The sequence below is a fragment of the Lemur catta genome, chromosome 1, assembly GCF_020740605.2.
Source record: "Lemur catta isolate mLemCat1 chromosome 1, mLemCat1.pri, whole genome shotgun sequence".
Taxonomy (NCBI): domain Eukaryota; kingdom Metazoa; phylum Chordata; class Mammalia; order Primates; family Lemuridae; genus Lemur; species Lemur catta.
The window spans coordinates 84,207,540-84,229,474 of record NC_059128.1 but is presented as its reverse complement, the minus strand read 5'-3'; the positions used below and the strand labels follow the sequence as shown (position 1 = coordinate 84,229,474).

The 21,935-nt window shown below is 37.7% G+C and overlaps 1 protein-coding gene across 1 annotated transcript in view; it reads right to left on the bottom strand.

Annotated features, from left to right (window-relative positions):
* Nucleotides 1-21,935, bottom strand: part of TMOD3 (tropomodulin 3) — a 70,128-nt gene that overhangs the window by 35,183 nt on the left and 13,010 nt on the right. The window contains exon 2 of the mRNA XM_045529300.1: nt 1,647-1,846. Within this exon, the coding sequence (XP_045385256.1) occupies nt 1,647-1,772 (126 nt within the window). The 5' untranslated portion in view covers nt 1,773-1,846. The remainder of the gene's footprint in view (nt 1-1,646; nt 1,847-21,935) is intronic.

Here is a 21,935-nt window from a genome sequence, read left to right as displayed (position 1 = left end):
ATCCTGGTGAGACTGCCCCTCCCAGGGCTAATTCCTGGAGATAGCGCTATTCCCTACTTACCAGTCCCAACCCATGAACACACCTTTCATACACAAACCAACCAATCCAGGACCCAAACAGCAACCACTTTTATCTCTCACATTCCAAGCCAGTATTCCCCATGCCCTAAATTGCCTCAGGGCTAGGTACCAGACAACAAAAGATCACTTTTATAGCCTGGACTCTGTTGAAATTATTTAAACTATCCAGGCCTCAACTTGCTCAAACTTGTCTACCCTGCTTCATTTATTCATTCCCGTAGAAACCACAATATAGGCTCTGGGCCATGCTTGCTCCTTGCTCCTTCTGCCTCCTAACTGACCCGGGTGCTTCCCCATGTGCCTTGCATGGCATGGCACGCCTCCTGCTTTTCGGAACTGTAAGTAATAAACTCTTCCTTCAAGGCAGTTGTCTCTGTGTCTGTCTTCTACTACCATACCTGACTAAAACAAAATCCCAGGTACATTTTAAAATGGGGGTGTGCTACTGGCATGCAGTGAGTAGAGGCCAAAGATGCTGCAAAACACCCTCCAATGCACAGGACAGCCCCCCACAACAAATTATCCAGCCCTAAATGTTGAAGTGTCAAGGTTGAACAACCCTGCAGTAGATGAACTCTTATGTCCCTTCTCACTCCAAAACCATTTGATTCAAATAGGTCTAATAGATTGAATTGCCTCTAGAAGATATTGCTGTTAACATCATAAAAACAGCACTGTTATCCTGAGTAATTGCCCAGACTTAAGTGTGCTGAAACTTTTCTTTATAATAGTAATTACAGTTTAAGATTTGATCTACGGTACAGACACATCACCCAGTAACAAAAAGTTTTATAAAACAAACTCTCAGGCCTTAAAAGGCACTTAAAATCAATATCATGGCATAAAGAAACGTAGTAAAAAAAAAAAAAAAAAAAAAGCTTAGCAAATAACCATTACCTTCAGGTTCTCCACTCACTATGCCCCCCATATCAGACAGTAACAATTCAATAAGGCTAAGGGTCTCTACCTTACCCTGTGTAATTTATAAAACAAACAACACCTACTCTGCAAATTTAAAACATATACACATATATTCAGGTCTGTTTCACAGGGTACTGCTTGTATTGCCAAGAGGCTACTTATCTATTCTACTAATGACTAAAAACTTACTCAGTTAGGTCCGCCTCTTTCAGAAAGGTAAAAATTAGGTTTAAGGTCATAAAGAACCTTCTGGAGGCATTCTGTGCTGGAGCCATCCTGGTATAGAAGTTCTGAAGAGACACAGCGGTGTCTCATATATCAAGGAGCTAACCATATATGCTGCATCTTACTAAGGATATCCCCTCCTGAACAGAGAAAAAAGGTGTCTTAGAGGAGAAAAAATTTCAAGAGCTGTTTCAGGATGTTGGAGAAGATAGTTTAGAACAGTCATGTCAGTAAACAAATGGAGGCAAAAGTCGGGGAACTGGAGAAGAAGCAAAAGGCAAGTTCATTTGGATGAAGAGGAGGAGGGGTGTGGAGGCTGCCAGGGAAAAGTCATGGAAAAGCTAACTGCTCAAAGGCAGCTACTTAGTTTCAAAGGATTTGAGAAGTTATTTCATTTATCTTCAGCAGCTAACACCTACCTCGGGGTCAAGATCATCCAGAACAGTTTCCAGTTGTTTCAGTTCTATTTCTGACAGATTCCCAAGGAGCTCATCTTCATCAAGGTCCTTGTACTTCTCCAGGTCCTTCCGGAATGGTAGTGCCATGATTTGCAGTGTAGGAAGTCACTTAATTTTTGCTATTCAGTACGGTCAGAAGTAATTTCTACTTTTTCTTAAAGCTACAGAGAAAAGAAATAAAAACATTTTAAGTATTAAGTAATGTCCACCTACTTGATCTATTATTAGGTTAAGTGAAATCTAATTTCCATGTGTCGTATACTCTTGGATCATATATCACATACTACCTTGCCTATGGATCTTTCAATGTCTTTTACCTTTTGTCTTTTTTTTTTTTTTGAGACAGAGTCTCACTCTGTTGCCCAGGCTAGAGTGCCGTGGCGTCAGCCTAGCTCACAGCAACCTCAAACTCCTGGGTTCAAACAATCCTTCTGCCTCAGCCTCCCGAGTAGCTAGGACTACAGGCATGTGCCACCATGCCCAGCTAATTTTTTTTTTCTATATACATTTTTAGCTGTCCAGATCATTTCTTTCTATTTTTAGTAGAGACAGGGTCTCGCTCTTGCTCAGGCTGGTCTTGAACTCCTGACCTCGAGTGATCCTCCCGCCTCAGCCTCCCATAGTGCTAGGATTACAGGTGTGAGCCACCTCGCCTGGCTATTTTTTTTTTTTTTTTAAGGCAGGGTTTCACTCCATCTCCTGGGCTAGAGTGCAGTGGTGTCATCATAGCTCACTGCAATCTCAAATTCCTGGGCTCAAGCGATCCTCCTACCTCAGCCTCCCAAGTAGTTGAGACTACTGGCATGTGCCACCACACCCGGCTAATGTTTCTATTTTTTGCTTAGGCTGGACTCAACCTTCTGACCTCAAGCGATCCTCCCACCTCTGCCGCTAGGATTACAGGAATGAGAGACCATGCCCAACCACCTTTCGTCTTTTCTTGGGAAAAAAAATCAACTGGGAAAAAAGAGGGGAAATGTTACGGCAAGTGTCATAGCGAGTGGTCCCGAGGACAAATCGAGCGGCACACAGAGAGTCAGAGAATCAACGTTTATTTGCCAGCGTGCTCAGAGGGGTCTCGCCACCAAATTTTGAGCCCCATCTACCTAATTTTTCTTATTTTTATTAAGTTGGGGTGATTTAACGGGAGGGGGTCTCCGGTGACTAATGCCCGCCAGGTAATAAATTTAGTGTCTGCAGCAGGCAATAGGATTAGTGTTATGTTGATGTGTCAAATGTTAGGTTAGTGATTAATGTTAATGTGGGTCCTTCCTGAGGGGTGGGGGTCTTAGGCGGCTGCTGTGTCAAGTAATAGATGGGAAAGGATGGAATAAAATTCAAACCCATTAAGACAGCTACTTGATAGAATTTAAAACTTCTGATAGCTGAAATTTAGGGGAAAAGAAATTGTAATGTGTGTCAAAAGAAATGTTTTTCTATCAGTGACTTTGAAATTATTTTACCAGAGTGCTTTGCTTCAGTACAATATGTTTAAAGCACACTTACTTTAAATAATTTCGGAGAACAATATGGTGCAATGTTCAGGTGGGATATCAATACACTCCCTATGGAGGGAGTGGTCTCTTGCCACCGGAAAAAAATTTTTTTCAAAAGGTGCATTTGAAAATATTTTTCTGAAAAGGTATTTTTAAAGGAAAAAATGTAGCATTTGGAAAATATTTCAGTAAAATACCCAAAATCATGCTGGGATATGTCACCCACTGATTCACAAGGTTGCTCAAGATGGTCTGACTATAGAAAGGACTTTCACCATTTCCTCTCCATGAGGTTAATAAGCAGGTTAATATTAATAGAAGATCTGAAGAGACACACAGCTTGGTGTATATCAAAGAGCTAATCATTTGCTGCTACAGCACAAATGTTCCATAGGAAAGGATACTTAAGTCACATGTAAAATGAGAAGTAAAAAATCAGTATTTCCATAAATTCTAGCCATATATGTGGACTATCTCACAAAATGTACCTATGGGAATAAGAAATAATCCTGAGACTTAGTGATTTGGCTCAATTTTTCTTGGCTGCAAAATGCCCAGTACTTCAAAGTTTGACTTACTTCCTTTGCTACCTCCTTCCCCCCAAATTTTCCCAACTTAATATTTTAACTAATGTATTTTCTTCTGCAAACCTGTAACTTTTATGGATCATTGTATGTGTTTTCATCTCCTACAAACAGAACCGTTCAAGCCATATTTGGAACGATGGCTAGCAAGCAACTTGACTATAGCAACCACCTCAGGTCCAACAGTGATCAAATGAACATAATTTGCTTGTGCAGCTGTTAAACTGCAGGCATTTTGTGTAACTGCTCAAGACAGGTCTGGCTGACACCTGGTGGTACCTTTTCTGGTTTACTAGTTAAACTGGTTTTTTCCTTTTCTTTGGAATTATCATCACTGCCATTACTAAGCTTGTTAAACCTCCACTTTGTACTTCCAACTTTAAGACAGCAAGCTTACAAATATTCTGAAAGTGTATTTTCTCCACTAAAAACAATACAGCCTACAGAGAAGATTCAATGGAAGGTAGCATTTTCAAATATATTAACTATAAAATGTAATTTTGAAGAAGGTAGCAGGCAATTTCAAGGGACGAAAGTTAAAAATAAGAACACTTTGAAAAAAATATTCCCTGTATAAAAATATCAGTGACATGGTATTTCAGATAGCTCAGGGTAAGAAATTGATAAAAGTATACGAATATGTACCAAGAATAATGTAGCTCTTGCTATTTTTTTCGACGTTTAGATAAACATTTTAAGTTTTTAATGTGCTTTAATATAATTTATTTTTGAAATTTATATATGAACCAATTTCTTAATCATAAATATTTTTAAAATATATAAATATAATTTTAATTATTTTGAGCATCCCCTCACTTTACATTCAAGATTATCCCAGTACAGGCCATAAATTCAATGGTCACCCTGCAAAATAAGGCTTTCTAATGGGCAACACAATAGGAACGAGGTATTAGGGACAAATGTGGGCAATGTTATATGCCACTCAGGTTCTATAATGTTCTCCATTCCATGAAGAGACTAAATGGCTTACTCTAATAGATTGCTCCTCCTAATCCCAAAGTAAAATCTATCACACAAAGCTTGTTTATAGTATTGCTTAAAGAATAAAGAAATGAACAGACTCCCCAGCTTAGGAGAGAGAGCATTACTAGTACCCTCATGCTCTCTAGTTGCATCCCCTCCAACAAAGAAGTAGCCATTATTCTGATTTTAATTATTCTCTTGCTTTCCTTTAGTTTTGCCTTGTATGTATATATCCTTAACAGTTTTAGTTTTGCACTTTATATAAATGGACTCACACAGTATACATCCTTCTGATTTGCTTTTTCTCATTTAGCATTGTTTTGAGTTGATGCTTTAGAGCTATACTTCTTTCAATTTCATTTCTATTAATATATAGTATTCTATCATACAAATAAACATTTAAGTTACTTGTAGTTTTACCCTCTGTTTCTCTACTATAAACAATCTTGTTATCTGTTTTCTGGTACATGTGTGCAAGAGTTTCTCCAAGGTTCAAACCTAGGAATGGAATTGCTGGGTAAAGGGTATGCTTTACACTCAACTATATAGGTAATGCCAAACTATTTTTAAGTGATCGCACCAATTAACACCCCTAGAAGATTCAGTACACGACAAATTCATGCTGCTCTCATCATTGTTAATGTTGGTATTATCAGAGTTTTTATTTTTGGCCATTCTAGTGGATATAAAGTAGTATTTCATTGTGGTTTTAATTTGCATTTTGCTGAATTATGATGAGGTTGAGCATTTTTTCATATGTTCATTGGCCAAGTGTCCTTTATTCTGTGAAGAATCCTTTGTCCACTTTTATACGGAGGTTTTTTTTTTTTTAAATAAATGCCCTTAATATATTCTGGATACTAATCTTTGTCAGTTATATGTAACAAATCTCTTCTTCCATTTTCTTTCAGCTCTTATTATTATGGTACACTCTAGAGGGAAATGTTTCTTAGTGTTTTTCATTTTTTAAAAAATTTACTTTAGCTTGTTTTTTCCTTTTCAAAGCAAGGGAAAAGGCATTTCCTTCTGAATCAGACTATGGAATTTTGCCAAGAGGTAAGAACTTCCAGGTAATATACCAAAGTTTCAATTATTTCAATAAAAAGCAAACAACAGGTGTCCATCCTATCTAAGTGTGCTCAAAAGCTTACCGCTAGTATTCTTTCATCAGGCGTTCCCATTCTCAGGTTTTCTAACTTGAAACTTGATTATACCTCCCCGCTCAATTCTGATCCTTTATTGAAGAACATCTATATACTGACAATGTTCCAAGTGTTAGCATGAGTTCAGAAACTCCTTAGGAAAGAAGATCTGGAAGCAGTGCTTTGCTTTGCTTTCTGTCTTGGATATGACACATCCTTCTCTTTTGCTTGTGCTTTGGAATCAGTCTTCTGGAAGGGGAACAAATCCTGAATGATGAAGAGGTGAAACTAGTATCCTGACAAGTATTTTAAATCTATACTGTGTCTACAGGAACTTTTCTTTTAATCCCTAAACTAATGTAAAATACATTTTATAAAAAGTAACAAAGATAATTTACACAGTACAGAAGTATGAGAATAGTTTTTTTTAAGCATAATATTCCCATAGTCATAAAACAAAAAAAAAACCTTTTGTAAGTAAGCAAGTTTTGCCAAGTAAGTTAGGAAAACCTTAGGGAAGAAGTAGACTTTTAAATCTGAAATTCTGGTATGTTCAGACTGTTTAACTCTTCCTCCTTAACTCACTTTTTAGAGCAGTGGTTCTCCCAACTTTTGAGTGCATCAGAATCTCCTGGCAGGCCTGTTAGCACACAGATCCCCAGGGCTCACCCTGAGAGGATAGGTCTGGGGTAGGCAGAGAATCTGCCTTCTCAGCTGGTGCTGATGCTGCCGATCAGGAACTACACTGTACTTTGAGAACTACTGCTCTAGAGGCGCTTGCCCCATCAGTTCTCACAACTAGGTCTCACACTCTTGTGGCTGTCTATCTCTTCCTACTCACAGGCTGAGGAATTCTGTTCAAATATTCCCCAAAGTCTATGGGCGCTGCTGCTTTCCTTTCTACTTGCCCGCTGCTGCACTGAACTTCAGTTAGTGGAGGTTATCCCCAGGGGCATCAGGAAACTCCTGGAATAGTCTGAGCCAAAAGTCATCATCTATTAACCAACTTCTTTTTCACTTATCACTTATGTCTCGAATCCTTATTTTTCACACTGCACTTTCAGAATCATGTTAAATTTTGATGGATTCTCAGCAATCTCGTTTTGTTGAGAAGTTTTAAATTTTAGCTTTCTATATGAGTAATTTCTGAAAATTAATAGCCATATTCTGGATCTTTTGGATCACTTAAAAAAAAGCACTATTGTAGGATTTCAGTTGCCATGTTTACACTTATATTTATCACTGCATCGGCACCAGGTAGAACGGCTTTAATTGTTCTAAACTAACAGAGGCGGCCTTAATATCTAATGATGCATTTGCACAAAATAAAGGTCACAGGCCACTATGTAACCAAAGGTTTCTCTGAGATTCAAATATAGTAAAATGGGAGACTTAAGTTTGCACATGGCAGGTGGTAGGACAGACACAATGAATTCAAAAAGAACTTGCAATGTAACAACCAGTATTACCATATTCCCATCCAATAGCAATTTAGTTTTTTTTAAAACTCATCAATTAACACTGGGATCCACAATATTTTTTCCTTTAAAAGGGGTCTATAAACTAGGTAAGTTTGAGAAGCACTGCTCTACTCTACTTAACCAATCTCCACTTACTTTCAAGTTTTATATTTTTGTGGAGAGTAAGGTATTGACACTGGCTATATTTAAAAATATGGAATTACATGATTCAGAGATATATATCCTTGTAATATGAGTTGTTAATCTCCATTTCATCACCATTTCTTTAAGGTGGGCTCAGAGTTTTCAGACTCTTATATGTTCTTTCTCTAATGCATGCATACGATCATATTGCTCTCTGGTTCAAAAACCTTATATAGAGTCACACTACCTACAGCAAAGTTAGGCAAACTAGCCAGAGGGCCAAATTCGGCCTGCTGCTCATCTTTATAAATGTTTTATTAGAACACAGTCACATTCACTAGTTTACGTATTGCCTATGGCTGTTTTTGTGCTACAATGGCAGAGCTGAATAATTGCAACAGAGGCCAGATGGCCTGCAAAACCTAAAATATTTACAGAAAAAGTTTGCCCTTCCCTGACCTACAAGAGAAAGTCTAAACTCCTCAGCATGAGCTAACACAGTTCAGAACCTGGTCCCACCTAGCTTTCCAATATTATCTCCATCACACAGACTATCCTCCAAACAGGCCAAAGATTGTGGGTTTCTTTATGCTTTTGATTATGTTCCCTCTCTCCAGGAAAAAAATGCCTTCTTTCCCATCTATCTCTGTCCTCAATTAAACCCCGACACATTCTTCAAGGCCTAGCTGAAATGTCACATCTCCCCTGAAAATCTTCCTGGTTTCTATTCTCAGCCCAGGCAAAATTAATAGTTTCCTTACTGATGTAGCCATTAACCTGATATATACCTCCATTATAACAACAGGTTTTATAGCACATAGGTAACTACAAAATTTTAGGGTGTGGGCACACTTGTAGCTCTGACTTAGACGATGCAAAGGCAATTTATATAACTGAAGCATTTGTACCCCCACAATATTCTGAAATTAAAAAAAAAAAACTTAAGGGTGTTAACTGAAAATACTGACATACAATGGTAAGAGCGTTGCCTAAAAAAGCAGATAGAACAACAAATTACTATAAAATGATGGTAATATAACTAAAAAGAGAAGGCAAAATTTACATCACCCAATTACTTCCCCTTGTTCACCAAGTAATCTTCTAATTAAAACTTGGCTATTCCTGTAGCTTTCCCCACTGTAAAGTAATAAGTTGGCATTTTGGTTTTTGTACTAGTTTTTTATGAGTGTGGCTACTATGGGCCAGTTTTTAAAAGATGAGGCATCTATTGGTAGATTGAAATTGGGTCTCTGCAAAAATAAAGCTGTGGACCACTATGTGAAATCCTACCCCAGGGCTGGCTGGCCAGCTGACCCCTAAAGACACCCCTCAATCTCACTTCAAACCAACAATTGCATAGTCACTCGTCTGTCTCCATTGCTAGAAACTGTAAACCTCTTGAAGGGCAGACATTCTCTTCTAGGTCTCATTCCCCACTGGGTCACCATCACCAGATACAGTACCTGCCTGGTAACACATAGATAAGGCAAATTTGATTTAATTAGGTCATACATCAGTCTCTACTTTCCCTGGTTTGACAGTTTCCTCTTCCTCCCCCAGCTATCCAGTGTCCTCTTGCTCCGGAACTCTAATCCCTTTATCACAACTAAAAAGGGACTAAAAATTAGTCTTTGATATTTCTGTTAATCCTCTACCGCTTCTGCATTATTCACCTTTTCTTCCCTCAGTATCAACTCATTTTGGCTTGGTATTCAGAGTTCTCTGCTAATCCTCCCCAGTCAAAAACAGAATAAAACAAAAGAAAACATATCTATCTGATAATTGGTCATCAAACCTTTGAAATTAAATATAAATCCTGATGAAAATTTGCTTTTCTTTTAGGTGAAGAAATCAGTTTCTTCCTTAGGAGGCACCAATCCTCAGGTCAGCCCCACTTCAGCTGTTGGAGGCCTACTTTTCAGATGTGCTAGGCTCAAGATGGTGTGTCTTTTCTTTGCTAGCTTCTCCTAGGACTCCTGGGTACTGAACCTCCCTTGACCCACTAGATCAGAGATTTTTTTTTTGGCCTCAAGATTCCTAGAAACTCCAGCCCCAGAGGCTCATGCCTGTAATGCCCGTAGCTGAGGCAAGGAGATGGCTTGAGGCCAGGAATTCGAGATCAGCCTGGGCAACGTAGTGAAAGCCATCTCTACAAAAAAATTTAAAAAGATAAAAGATTCCCAGATAAATATTTGCTTTTCAATATATTTACTGTTCATTCAATATATATTTTTTAACATCTCCTGTGCCAGGAATTGACTTGTTGCAGACAACAGGCATAAGCAATACACAAGACAGACAAGTTCCTTGCTCTAAATCATTTTAAAGGTGGCATATGGACAAAAAACAATGAACAAAGGAACACAATAATATCAGATAGCAATAAATACTATAAGGAGAAAACCCAGAACAATGCTATGGGAGTGTGTGTGTGTGTGCGCGCTGGGGGATCAGGAAGGCTACTTTAAGTGGTTCGGAAAAACTGTTTTGAAAGATGACTTTTGAGCTAGGACCTAAAGGTTGCTAGCAGCTCTCTCAGCCCAAGATTCTGTGCTAACAGCTACAGTCTAAGTGAGAAACGATGGCAGTTTTGCCTAGAGTGGTGGCCATGGAGAAGTGAATAAACATGTGATGTATTTTGGAAGCCCAACCAAAATGACTTGTTAACAGGTTGGTTGTGAGGGATAAAAACAAGAGATGCACTAAGGGATGACTCCTAAGTCCATTTCAGTTAGTATGTAATATTTTTTATTCTATACCTACTTTTTTTCCCTGGGGAACTAGACATGGCACTTTGTCACCTATATTTCTAGGTCTGCTTTTAAAAAAATTCATTGGTTAATATTTTCATGATGGTCTATTTTGAGATCCACACTGGGAACTGTCTTAAGATGACAATTCATGAACAAACCCATAATAATAACCAATTAACTATACAAATAAAATAAACCAACCAAAAATTACTAAATAAAATATTTGCTGGCTATCCTTTAACATATTCATAGGCTAAACCAAAGGACATGTCTTTGTTAATGCTATTTCTGGTATAGTCTTTTGCAAAAGGCTGAGTCTAAAAGTGAAACAATTTGTCATGGCTTTAAAAAAAAAAATCAGACGATTGCTGTTTCTAACTTATCTTCTTCCTTGTATTTTCAATGTCTACTGAAGTAGAAATAGTCATGAATCTGGCACCCAGCAATCACAGCGATTTCAAGCTCTATGTAGCAGACTCTCCAACATCTGGTCCAAGTTCCTTGACCTTCTCTCTTCTGATGGTCCAGGCCTCAGCCTACCTCAGCCCCACACTCCCATGGTTATCACCTAGTCCGTACCCTTACCAGTAAGCGTGCCCCTCCAATAGCTCTCAACATCTTTAACCCCCTCTCTCTGGAACTCCTCTGGCAAAACTCCAACTCTGGTTAAACTAACTCTTCCTACTCCTCACTAGCACCAGAGTGGCAGATGAAACTGAAGAAAAACACCAGTCATATTTAAAATTTATCACCACTAACAGCAGAGTGGCTGCCTAATAATTCTACTGTATTTGAAATCCTAGTGTAGTCATACTCCCACTCTTAGATGACTTTTTTACCTCTTCTTTTTTCTCAAACCCTTAATATTGCCTAAAATTATTCTCTGATGAAGACTTTACCTTAATATTTCACCGAGAATATAGAAGCAATCATAAAGGGACATTTAAGCTCCCACCACAGCTATCATCCTACCTGCATCTGTACGCATACATTCTACCTTCCCTCTGGCTTTTATGGATAAACTGTCTAGGCCCTTATCTAAGGCCAATCCTGCCTCTTTTGACCAGATCCCATCCCGGCTCATTTATACAAGTGCATTCCAGTAACTGTGCTCTTTCTCTACTGGATCATGCCCATCAGCATACACACTGTAATACATGTCCCAGATTAAAAACATACACACTTCCCTTGCACTTCACATCCTTTCCAGACACTGCCCTACTTCTTGGCTCCCCTTTACAGCAAAACTCCTTAAAAGAACTATCTATCTACATTTGGTACCCCAAGTCCTCTCCCTCTTATTCTCTCAAATGTTCTCTAATCTGGCTTTCATCCCCACCATCCACTCCACCCCCACTGATCCTGTCAGCAGTGACCTGCATGGTGCCAAATCCAACTGTCAATTCTCAGTCCATATCCTATGGGACCTATTAGAAGCAGCATCTGGCCATAAAACACCTTCCTCATGTGGCTTTGGGGACATTTTTTTCTTGGTCCTTCCTCCCTTATCTTTGTGACTGCCTCATCTCATTCTTCTCTGCTGGTTCATCCTCATCTTCTTCATCTTTAAATGCTGGAGTGCCCCCAGAACTTAGTTCCTTGGACAGCTTCTCATTTTATACTCATTCCCTTGGTGCTTTCATAGATTGACAACTCTCAGATTTCTATCTCCAATCTGGACCTCTCTCCTGAACTCCACACTTAAAATAACTACCCATGTAAAATCTCCACTTGGATGGCCAACAGGTGTCTCAAATACAAATGTACAAAACAGACTCCTAATTTTCTACCCTCATACCTGCTTTTGCTATGTTTTCCCCATGTAATAAACAGCAACTCCATCCTTTTTGTTGCTTGGGCCAAAAATCTTGGAGTTAATTTTGATTTCTCTCACTCTCCCTATCTGATCCATTAACCAAATCTTGCTGGGTCTTTACCTTTAAAACATCATGTCTTTATCATCTCCACTGCTTCTACTCTAGTCCAAATCATCATCTCTTAGCTGGGCTATTGCAACAGCTTCCTAACTGGGGACCCTGCTCCCACCCTAATGCCCCATAGTCTATTTTCTATTAATACAAAGGTACCAGAGCTATCTTTTTTTAAATTTAAGTTTTTAAAAATTGTATCAGCCGTCAGTAACACCATGGGAAAAAAATAAAGAAAGAAAGAAAAATAAAATTGTAAATTTACAAATTATAATTATATATATTTATGAGGTATAATGTCATGTTATTTAATTGATGTTTTTATTGAGATAATTATAGATTCACACACAGTTGTAAGAAATAATAAAGAGATCCCTTGTGCACTTTGCCTATTTCCCCCAATGGTAACATTTTGCCAGACTATATTAACAGTATACCACAATGAGGATACTGCCATTGATGCAGTCCACTGATCTTACTCTGATTTCCAAGGTTTTACTTGTACCCATGTGTGTGTCACATTCCATTTGATTTTTTTTTTAAGAGATGGAGTCTCACTATGTTGCCCAGGCTGGTCTCAAACTCCTGGGCTCAAACAAGCCTCCCATCTCAGCCTCCCAGGTACCTGGGACGGTTAAGTACACACCACAGCGCCTGGCTATTCCATTTTATCATTTGTGTGTGTTTGTGTATCCCCATCACCACAGTCAAGATACTTAAGAGTTCCAACATCACAAGGATTCCTCATGTTGGCCTTTTATAACCACATACACTGCCCTCTCTAACCCCTGCAACCACTGATCTGCCTTCCATTTCTAAAACTTTGTCATTTCAAAGATGTTATATACAAGGAATCACATATGTAACCTTTTGGGATTGGCTTTTATCATCAAACATAAACCCAAATTGCTGTGTGTATCAATAGTTCATTTTGCTTTATTGTATTCCATGGTATATATAATATGCCACAGTTTAACCAATCAGATGGTGAAGGATATGTGAAATGATTCCAGCCCTTGACTATTACAAATAAACTGACTATGAACATTCACATACATGTTTTTGTGTGAACATAACTAGACAATTCCCTTTAATTCTGCTGACAGTCTACTTATAGCATTTTATCTCAATCAAAATAAAAGCCATATTGTCTTACAAAGGTTGTAAGGCTACATGTGGCCCTCCAGATCCCCGAGTGTGACCCCTTGATGGAATCCAAACCCTTTATTAAAAGATTTGGTCTGTAAAATTTGGATTCAGTCAAAAGGCCACACTTAAGAATCCAGAAGGCAACATGTGGCCCCAAGGCTGCAGTTTCCCCACCCAAAAGCTCTAACTAATCTCCAACTTGCTCACTCACAATACTCCAGCGACCCTGATCTTATTGCTCTTCTTCCAACAAACCAGGCACACTCTTGCCTCAGGTCTTTTGCATTTAATGTTCCTTTTGTCTGGAACACTCTTCCCCAAGACAGCAAATGTCAATGAACTGATTAGAGAGTACTTCCCTGACCACTACATATAAACTATCAACCTGTGGAGGTCCTCCTACTGCTACAATAGGCAATCTCTATTTCTTAGTCTGTATTCCTCTATATCTTCAGACATGTTATTAATATATGTTTATTGATTATCTGTATCCTGTCACTAAAATCTAAACTATACTCACTGCTGTATCCACAGCACCTAGAAAAGATCATGGCACACACTAAGTACTAAAAAAAAAAAAAAAAAAAAAGACCAAAGATAATTAATTTCAAGTCTAAGGATAGGATAAACTCAAAAAAAATCACTAAAGTTAACCTGGAGTTTCAAGACTATTGAAACACTAACTTTATATGACAATAACTTTGTTTAGGATGTTTCTTCCTAGATTATTGTAAATTAGAAAGCTGTTTAAGAAATTAAAAAGCAAGAATGCTTATTTCTTTTTTAGGCTAAGAATAGGAAAGTAAATACTCAATTAAGCTGCCTAACTCTGTATTTTGAAGTTTTTCATGTTAATTTATTCAAATAACCTAGGTTTTTTTCCTTCAAAATTTGCCTTTTAAAAAAATACACTCATATCTATCTATCTATCTATTTATTTTAGAGACAGGGTGTGGCTCTGTTGTGCAGGCTAGAGTGCAGTGATGTGATCACAGTAGCTCACTGTAATCTCGAACTTCTGGGTTCAAGTGATCTTGGCTTCCCAAAGTGCTGAGATTACAGGTATGAGCCAACGTGCCTGGCCCCACCCATTTAAAAATAAAAACATATACACCTGTCAGCTAAAATGTAAAAGAATGACAATACCAAGTATTGGCAAGGACATCTCATAAATTGCTGGTAGAGTACAAATTGATTTAACCACTTTGGAAAAACTATTCATTAGGCCTAGCAACGTGGCTCACGCCTGTAATCCTACCACTCTAGGAGGCCAAGGCAAGAGGATCACTTGAGGTCAGGAGTTCGAGATCAGCTTGAGCAAGAGCAAAACCTCGTCTCTACTAAAAATAGAAAAAATCAGCCTGGTATGGTGGTCCATGGCTTCAGTCCCACCTACTCGGGAGGCTGAGGCAGGATGATCACTGGAGCCCAGCAATTTAGGGTTGCAGTGAGCTATGATGATGCTACTGCACTCTAGCCCAGGCAACAGAGTGAGACCCTCTCTCAAAAAAAAAAAAAAAGAAAGAAAGAAAAGAAAATCTATTTATTAGTATTTATTAAAACTAAATGTACATGTACCATAATGACTTAGCAATTTCATTCCCACCTGTATACCCAAGATGCGTATAGCTATGAGTATTTTAAAAAAACTGAATGCCAGCCTGAGCAAGAACAAAAATAAGAAAATTAGCCCAGTGTGGTGGCACGCACCTGTAGTCCCAGCTACTGAGGCAGGAGGACTGCTTGTGCCCAGGTGTCTGAGGTTACAATGAGCTATGATGAGGCCACTGCACTATACCCAGGGCGACAGAGCAAGACTGTCTCAAAAAAAAACAACAAAAACTGAACAAAAATGTTCACAGCAGCTCTATTCATAATATCCCAAACTGGAAATGACCCAAATGTCTATTACTAAGAGTTTACACAAACGAATTGTAGTATATTCCCATACAATAGAATACTACATAGTAATAAAAAACTACTGATATGTACAAAAACATGAATCACCCTTACATGCACTGTGTTGACAGGAATAAAAAAAAGCTAAACATACAGTAATATATACTACATACTTTCATTTATATAGAATTCAAGAATAGGCAAAGCTAATCCATGGGCATGGAAATTAGAATAGCTATTGGGGATTACTGACCAGATAGGGACTTCTGGAGTGGCGAAAATGTGCTATATTCTTGAACTAGGTAGTAGTTACATACATATTACAGATGTAGAAAATTCACTGAGCTGTACATTTAATATTTTCTCTCTTTATTCTAAGTTATATCTAAAAGTTGTATTTAAAAAAAATTTATATGCTTGCTTTGTATAAGCAATTACATGCATTTGATGCTGAAAATTAAAAAGGTTTCACAAACTTGAAAAAGACTGCTTTTTCTGTGACCATGGTAAGAAGTAGGCATCAAAAACTGATAAACAATTTGCTTTTCCAAGCCAATCACTGCCAGCCCCCTCACTTCTGGAAGTCAGCCAATTAGGCACAGACTCACTCATGCCTCTGAGTGCCAGACAACCAATTATAGTTATGCTTCTACAGTAATCCACTATGGCCTCTGAAAGTTTGCCAATCCCTGAATTCCATACTTCCCCAAAATCCTATATAAAAAATTGGTCTGCTCTACTTGGGGAAACTGTGCCTAGCCAGCATAGTTCTCCCTTATTATAGCCAGTATCAAATTCAGCTTTACCTTTTTGCTTCAGATATTGACCAGTAAGTAGTCTCATCATCCTTTCATGCTGAAGAAAACTTTTAGTGATTACATATGTTTACTTTTAAATAAAAATATTTCAATGTTGACACATACTAGATAATAATAGTTTGGATCAAAATATTGCCTCTAGATAAATATCCATGTAATCTTTTGAACTCGATATAGTTCCCTATCCAATAATTTTATAAGTATCTGCTTAAATTTACTTTGGTTTTAAAAATTCAAATCAACATTCCTTTTTCTTTTTTGTTTGGACCCGGCTTCAGAATTAATCTGGAAAAAATGTTGAAATGAGTTATTTCTGCCTGGAGATTTTAACATTTAAAGTATCTAAATGCCTTTTTTTTTTTTTTTTTGGAGACAGAGTCTTACTCTGTTGCTCTGGCTAGAGTGCAATGGTGCACTCATAGCTCACAGCAACCTCAAATTCCTGAGCTCCAGTGATCCTCCTGCCTCAGCCTCCTGGGTAGCTGGGACTATAGGCATGCGCCATGAAGCCCAGAAAAATAGATTTTTCTATTTTTAGTAGAGACGGGGTCTTGCTCTTGCTAAGGTTGGTCTGGAACTTATGAGCCCAAGCAATCCTCCTGCCTCAGCCTCCCAGAGTGCTAGGATTACAGGCATGAGCCACTGTACCCAGCCTTAAATGCTCTTTTATTTAATGTTAAGTTGTGTTATCTCTACTGGTTGAAGAACATTCTCTTTAAGGGAGAAGGCTGAAGTAAAGAAAGTCATCTATGTATTCCTGGATTGTTAAAGCACAGGCTGACAATGAATATCTGCCAGGGATAATATGTAGCAGACTCCTCAACTGCAAGGGAGTTTTTAGACTCTTATAAGGTCATATCCTTTTTATAAGCTTATAATTCTAAATAACACTAATTATAACCAAAAAATGTACTGAATGTCTGTCTTAGCCCATTTGGATTGCTATAACAAAATACCATAAATTGGAAAGCTTATAAACAACAGAAATTTATTTCTCACAGTTCTGGAGGCTGGGGAGTCCAACATGAAGAAGCCAGCAGATTTGGTGACTGGTGAGGGCTCACTTTCTGATTCGTACATGAAGCCTTCCAGCTATGTCCTCACGAGGTGGAAGAGGCAGGCAGCTCTCTGGGACCTCTTTTATAAAGGTCCTAATTTCATCCATAAGGGCTCCACCCTCATGACCTACCCACCTCCCAAAGGCCCACCTCCTAATACTATTACATGGGAGATTAGGGCTTCAACACATGCATTTTGGGAGGACACAAACATTCATACCATACCAGTGTCCATCATGTCCAAAACTATGCTCACAACATTTACCTTCTAAAAAATGAAACCCATTTTATTTTAGTTGTATATAATATGTATTACTCTTATAGTAAATAAGACTTTTTTTTTTTTGATACAGGGTCTCACTCTGTTGCCCAGCCTAGAGTGCAATGGTACACTCATAGCTCACTGCAACCTCAAACTCCTGGGTTCAAGTGATCCTCCTGTCTCAACCTCCCAAGTAGCTGGGACTACAGGTGTGCAAACCCACACCTAGCCAGTTTTTGTCTTCTTTGCACAGAGGTCTTGCTGTGTTGCTCAGACTTGTCTTGAACTCCTAGCCTCAAGCAATCCTTCCACCTTGGCCTCCCAAATTGCTAGGATTACAGGAATGAGCCACCATGCCCAGCCATTAAATAAGACATTTTTAAAAATAAATACTTTGGATGCTAAGTCTCTCTTTCTTTTCAGTTCACCGACTCTTCTAGATAATAAAGCCTAAAAGGTAGTACTTTAAATAATGATTTTGATGACATTCTTGGGATGCTCTGGTTGACTCAGCTGTGAGCATATGTGAATGAAATAGCTGTTTTGCACATAGAAGTTTGAGAAAATGGTGGTTGATTATTCTATGTAAAAGTTCCATGGAAACTCATCCACCCAAGTATGAGATCGGCTAAGTAGCTGTGTCTTTCCTGCCATTGCTACTTATGCCATCTTGCATTTTTTATAATGAGATCTATAGATCCCAAAAGCACAAGGAAAGAAAATAAAGTCTGAAGTCAGCCCAGAAGAACTTGTTAGGGCTAGAACAAAGAAGAGATGTAATTAGAAGCAGGTTACTGAGGGCAACCTTAAAGTCGAAAGCGGCCAGATCAGTTCTGTGATTATTACAAGAAAATACTTAACAGGTTACTCACCCCACTTCAAAAAACAATCTTTCAACAAGACCCTACTAAAAGACTTTGTGGCTCCCATCTGGGTACTCCACTTCCTTTTCTGGCTCAAAGCAGTAAACCAGCTCCAAGTCTTATCCCACCTCCTCTCTTTTTCTTCTTGGGGGAGTTGCAGTATCAGAGATACAAGGCAAAGTCATAGAGGAACCCACTCTGCACACCAAAGATGAATGCCCAAACAGCCACACCCTTAGCATACCCAGTTTCTCAGTACCAAATGTTTTCCTGTCTCTTTTTTCTTTTTTTTTTGGTTTGTTTGTTTAATAGATTGGATAGACTAGGAAATGCTGAAGCTTTTCTAAAAGTTGTTGCAAACTCAAAAAATCTTAAAAAAGAAATGACATCATACGAATAAGTCTCTCACGGTAATATGGTTACAGAGCTCTTTATCTTTGCTGGTTAACCTAAAAGAGCTTTCTACCAGTCATATAATGGACACAACTAAAAATGATATGAGGTGGCTTACAAGGAAAAGATTATCAGTGCTCAGCAATCAATCAAAATGCTGTATCCATTCCAAGTGTATAATGGAGAGATTAAGCTGAAGGTTTGTTCTGTCTCTCTCTCCCTACCCCCCAAAGGGAAGTATTGCCATTACTCATTCTTCCTCTTGCATGAATTTTCTTAATCCACCAAGTTGGTAAGTACTGAAGTACATGCAAAATAAACTAGGCTAGAAATCATGCTGAGAGCAAGCTGAATTTTATGCAATGAACAAAAGGTGATATTTTTCCTCCATTTCATCCCCTTTGAATTTCCTGGGCTTCAAACTAGAAATCTGCTTCACTTTCAGATGGACCCTCTGAATTCTTAAACACTCTTTCTTAACTTTACCGATTTTCCCATCTTCAAAGCAATATATACTTGTATACATTTATTAAGCACCAATCACATTTAAGGTACTGTCCTGAAGGAAGAAGGTACTGGACTGGTGGAGTAGGACATGGAGAGAGGAAAGGGACCACGGGAATGAGAGGAAGAGAATCTGAGAAAATTGCATAGAATAGATTGTTCTCTCTCCCCCTTTATAAATGTTTCTCAAACCAGAATTTAAGAGATCACAAGAATCAAAGATATGGCACAAACAGGAAACAGAGACTGTAATACTCAACTGTAAACTTAATGTTAAATGTAGGTACACATAATACTTTTCAATTTTCTTTTAATACACTGTTGCTATCTCTAAATTTACAAAAGTGGTGATCTGCAAAGTTGGGCATACAACAAAAAGAAATCTGATTCTCTCCTGGGCCCTGTCCTGCCACCTTCCATCATAAGAGTATGGCCTGAGGGGTGCACTGAAGAGAAGCCATCACTGGGATGTCTCTTCTTCTTTTCTCTTTCTCCACTCCCTTTTTACATCCACAGGTACGCAGAACCCCATCCTCTAGCAATGCTATATATTGACAATTGTGCCACAATAAAGATTAAGAAGTACATCGTTGTTCAACTTAAAATGTATTTACATAGAAAAATATTCCCCCAAATGAAGAAATTGTGCCGGGAGAAATCAACTATTTTCAACAAAATGTGTCTGGAATGAAGACATACATAACTACTGCTAGCCATACTTGCAGATTGTCTGATTAAAAGTTAATAAGGCAGAACATTTTGTATGAAATGGTCCCAGCATTCTAGAGACTTTAAAAAGGTATGGTTTTGATAAAACATAGTGAAAAGTGTTCTAAGAGATTAAGAGAACTAATCTGTATCACCAAAATAAACCCACAGGATGTAGAAAATGTCAAAGGATTAAAAAAAATTTTTAATTGATACATAATAATTGTACATATTTATGGGGTCCATGTGATACCCTGATTCATGCAGACAATGTGTAATGATCAAATCAGGGTAATTAGGATAGAAAGGATATTTTTAATAAGAAGATTTCCCAAATCAAGAATGATAAAACAAATCCTATAAACACACAAAATATAGCTACTATTGCTATTTGTGTGGACTAACTGCAAAATGATGCATGATTTTGGCCAAATACCACAGGAGATAAATGACTGAAAGGTTTTAAAAAATCTCCCTACTCTAATTCTACTAGTGTTTTAATCCTTGCAGACCAGATTTTGTTTTTGAACAATTTCTCTTCTTTTTAAAAAAATCTATTTTTTTCGTTTTTTAGGGGGAGCATGTCCTGGCTGAATCATAACGGAGATAAGATAGTAGCGCATTTTTTAAATTTAATGGAAAAACTTTTAGTCTTAAATATAGAGTCTAAAAAGTTTTCAATGTTTGCTAGACCACAAAACTCAAGCTCCTTTTCTTTGCTAGAATAAGAACCTTCTCTACCTTCTGACTGCTGGATGAATACTCCAGAGTTTTTCTCTAAGATCTGTAACAAACTGTGACAAACTTAAGTACCTAATAGAATTCAATCATCAATAAAGGAGAAAAAACAAACAAAACCAAGACAGAATCGTAATTCTTTAGGAGACAAAGTCTAGCACTTATTTAGCTCCCAGCATTGAACTGGGGGAGTCAGCAGATCTATGGACTTAAGGGCTCTGTCTGCAACTTTGAGTAAGTCAATTCACTTTTCAGTTTCCTGGACTAGATGAGGAAAAGCCAAAATATGGCACTGGTTCCTACAATCAACTCTTCCACGTCCACGACAAACACTGCAAATCAAATAACCTTTTCCCCACTCAGCACAGAGTCTATCTCAGTCCTTAGGCAGCCACTACGAGTAGGTGAGAATTGGCAATGGGATGAAACCTATTCATTTTATCCATGGGTCTCTTCTAGGTCTAATCTATGATTTTAAGGAAACATCATTTAACCCAATCTTGGAAAAAAATATACTGATTTGTCCTCATCACTGCCAAGATGAACAATGTATAACTAGAAAGGAAAAATATGAAAGCTGAATCATGCTAGATAAGCCTGTACATGCACACAAAGATTGAAATATTTCAGGAAAGTGACTTGAAAAACCAGAATGAGATAGATTAAAAAATTGAAAAAAGTAAATAATGAAGTCAAATATGGGCCAATGTTGTTAAGTACTAAAGAAAAAAAAAAGTTAAAGTAGTATGACCATATTAAGTGCTGAAAACTCACCAAATAAAGCAAATTTGTAAGTTCATTTCCTATTTTCACATTGACTTTCATAGTAAAATTAGAAATGTTTCTATAAACATGAATTCTCAACACATCAGAAATCATAGGAATGAATGCAAAGTTTTAATCATAAAATTAAATGTAAATTTTATTAATATAGTAAAAATATTAAAGCAGCACATTCATTTCTGCCTTTATCTTTATTTTATTTTCTCTTATTAAAATAAATTTTAAAAATATCTAACTACTGTCTCTTTTTATTTTAATTTTATAGCCAAGACTCTTAAGAGGAGGACAGTACTCAACAATTCTAGAAAAAGACTTTAGAATAAGCTAAATAGGTTAGAAAAAGGGATATGGAATTTAGGAAAGAGGCCTTTCTTTGGGAAACAGGTTTCATAAAGGTTTTAATTTCAGAAGGTGATATTCTAAGGAGTTTAGAGGGGTCGCCTCACCCCATTATTCATTCATATCCATTCCTCAAATTTGGCCCACCTTTCTCCAGTACCTCAAGAAACTCTAATGGTTAACAAAAGACCCTTAAGGTCCTTCCAAATTTGAACAATCAACTTATTTTATTTTATTTTATTAAT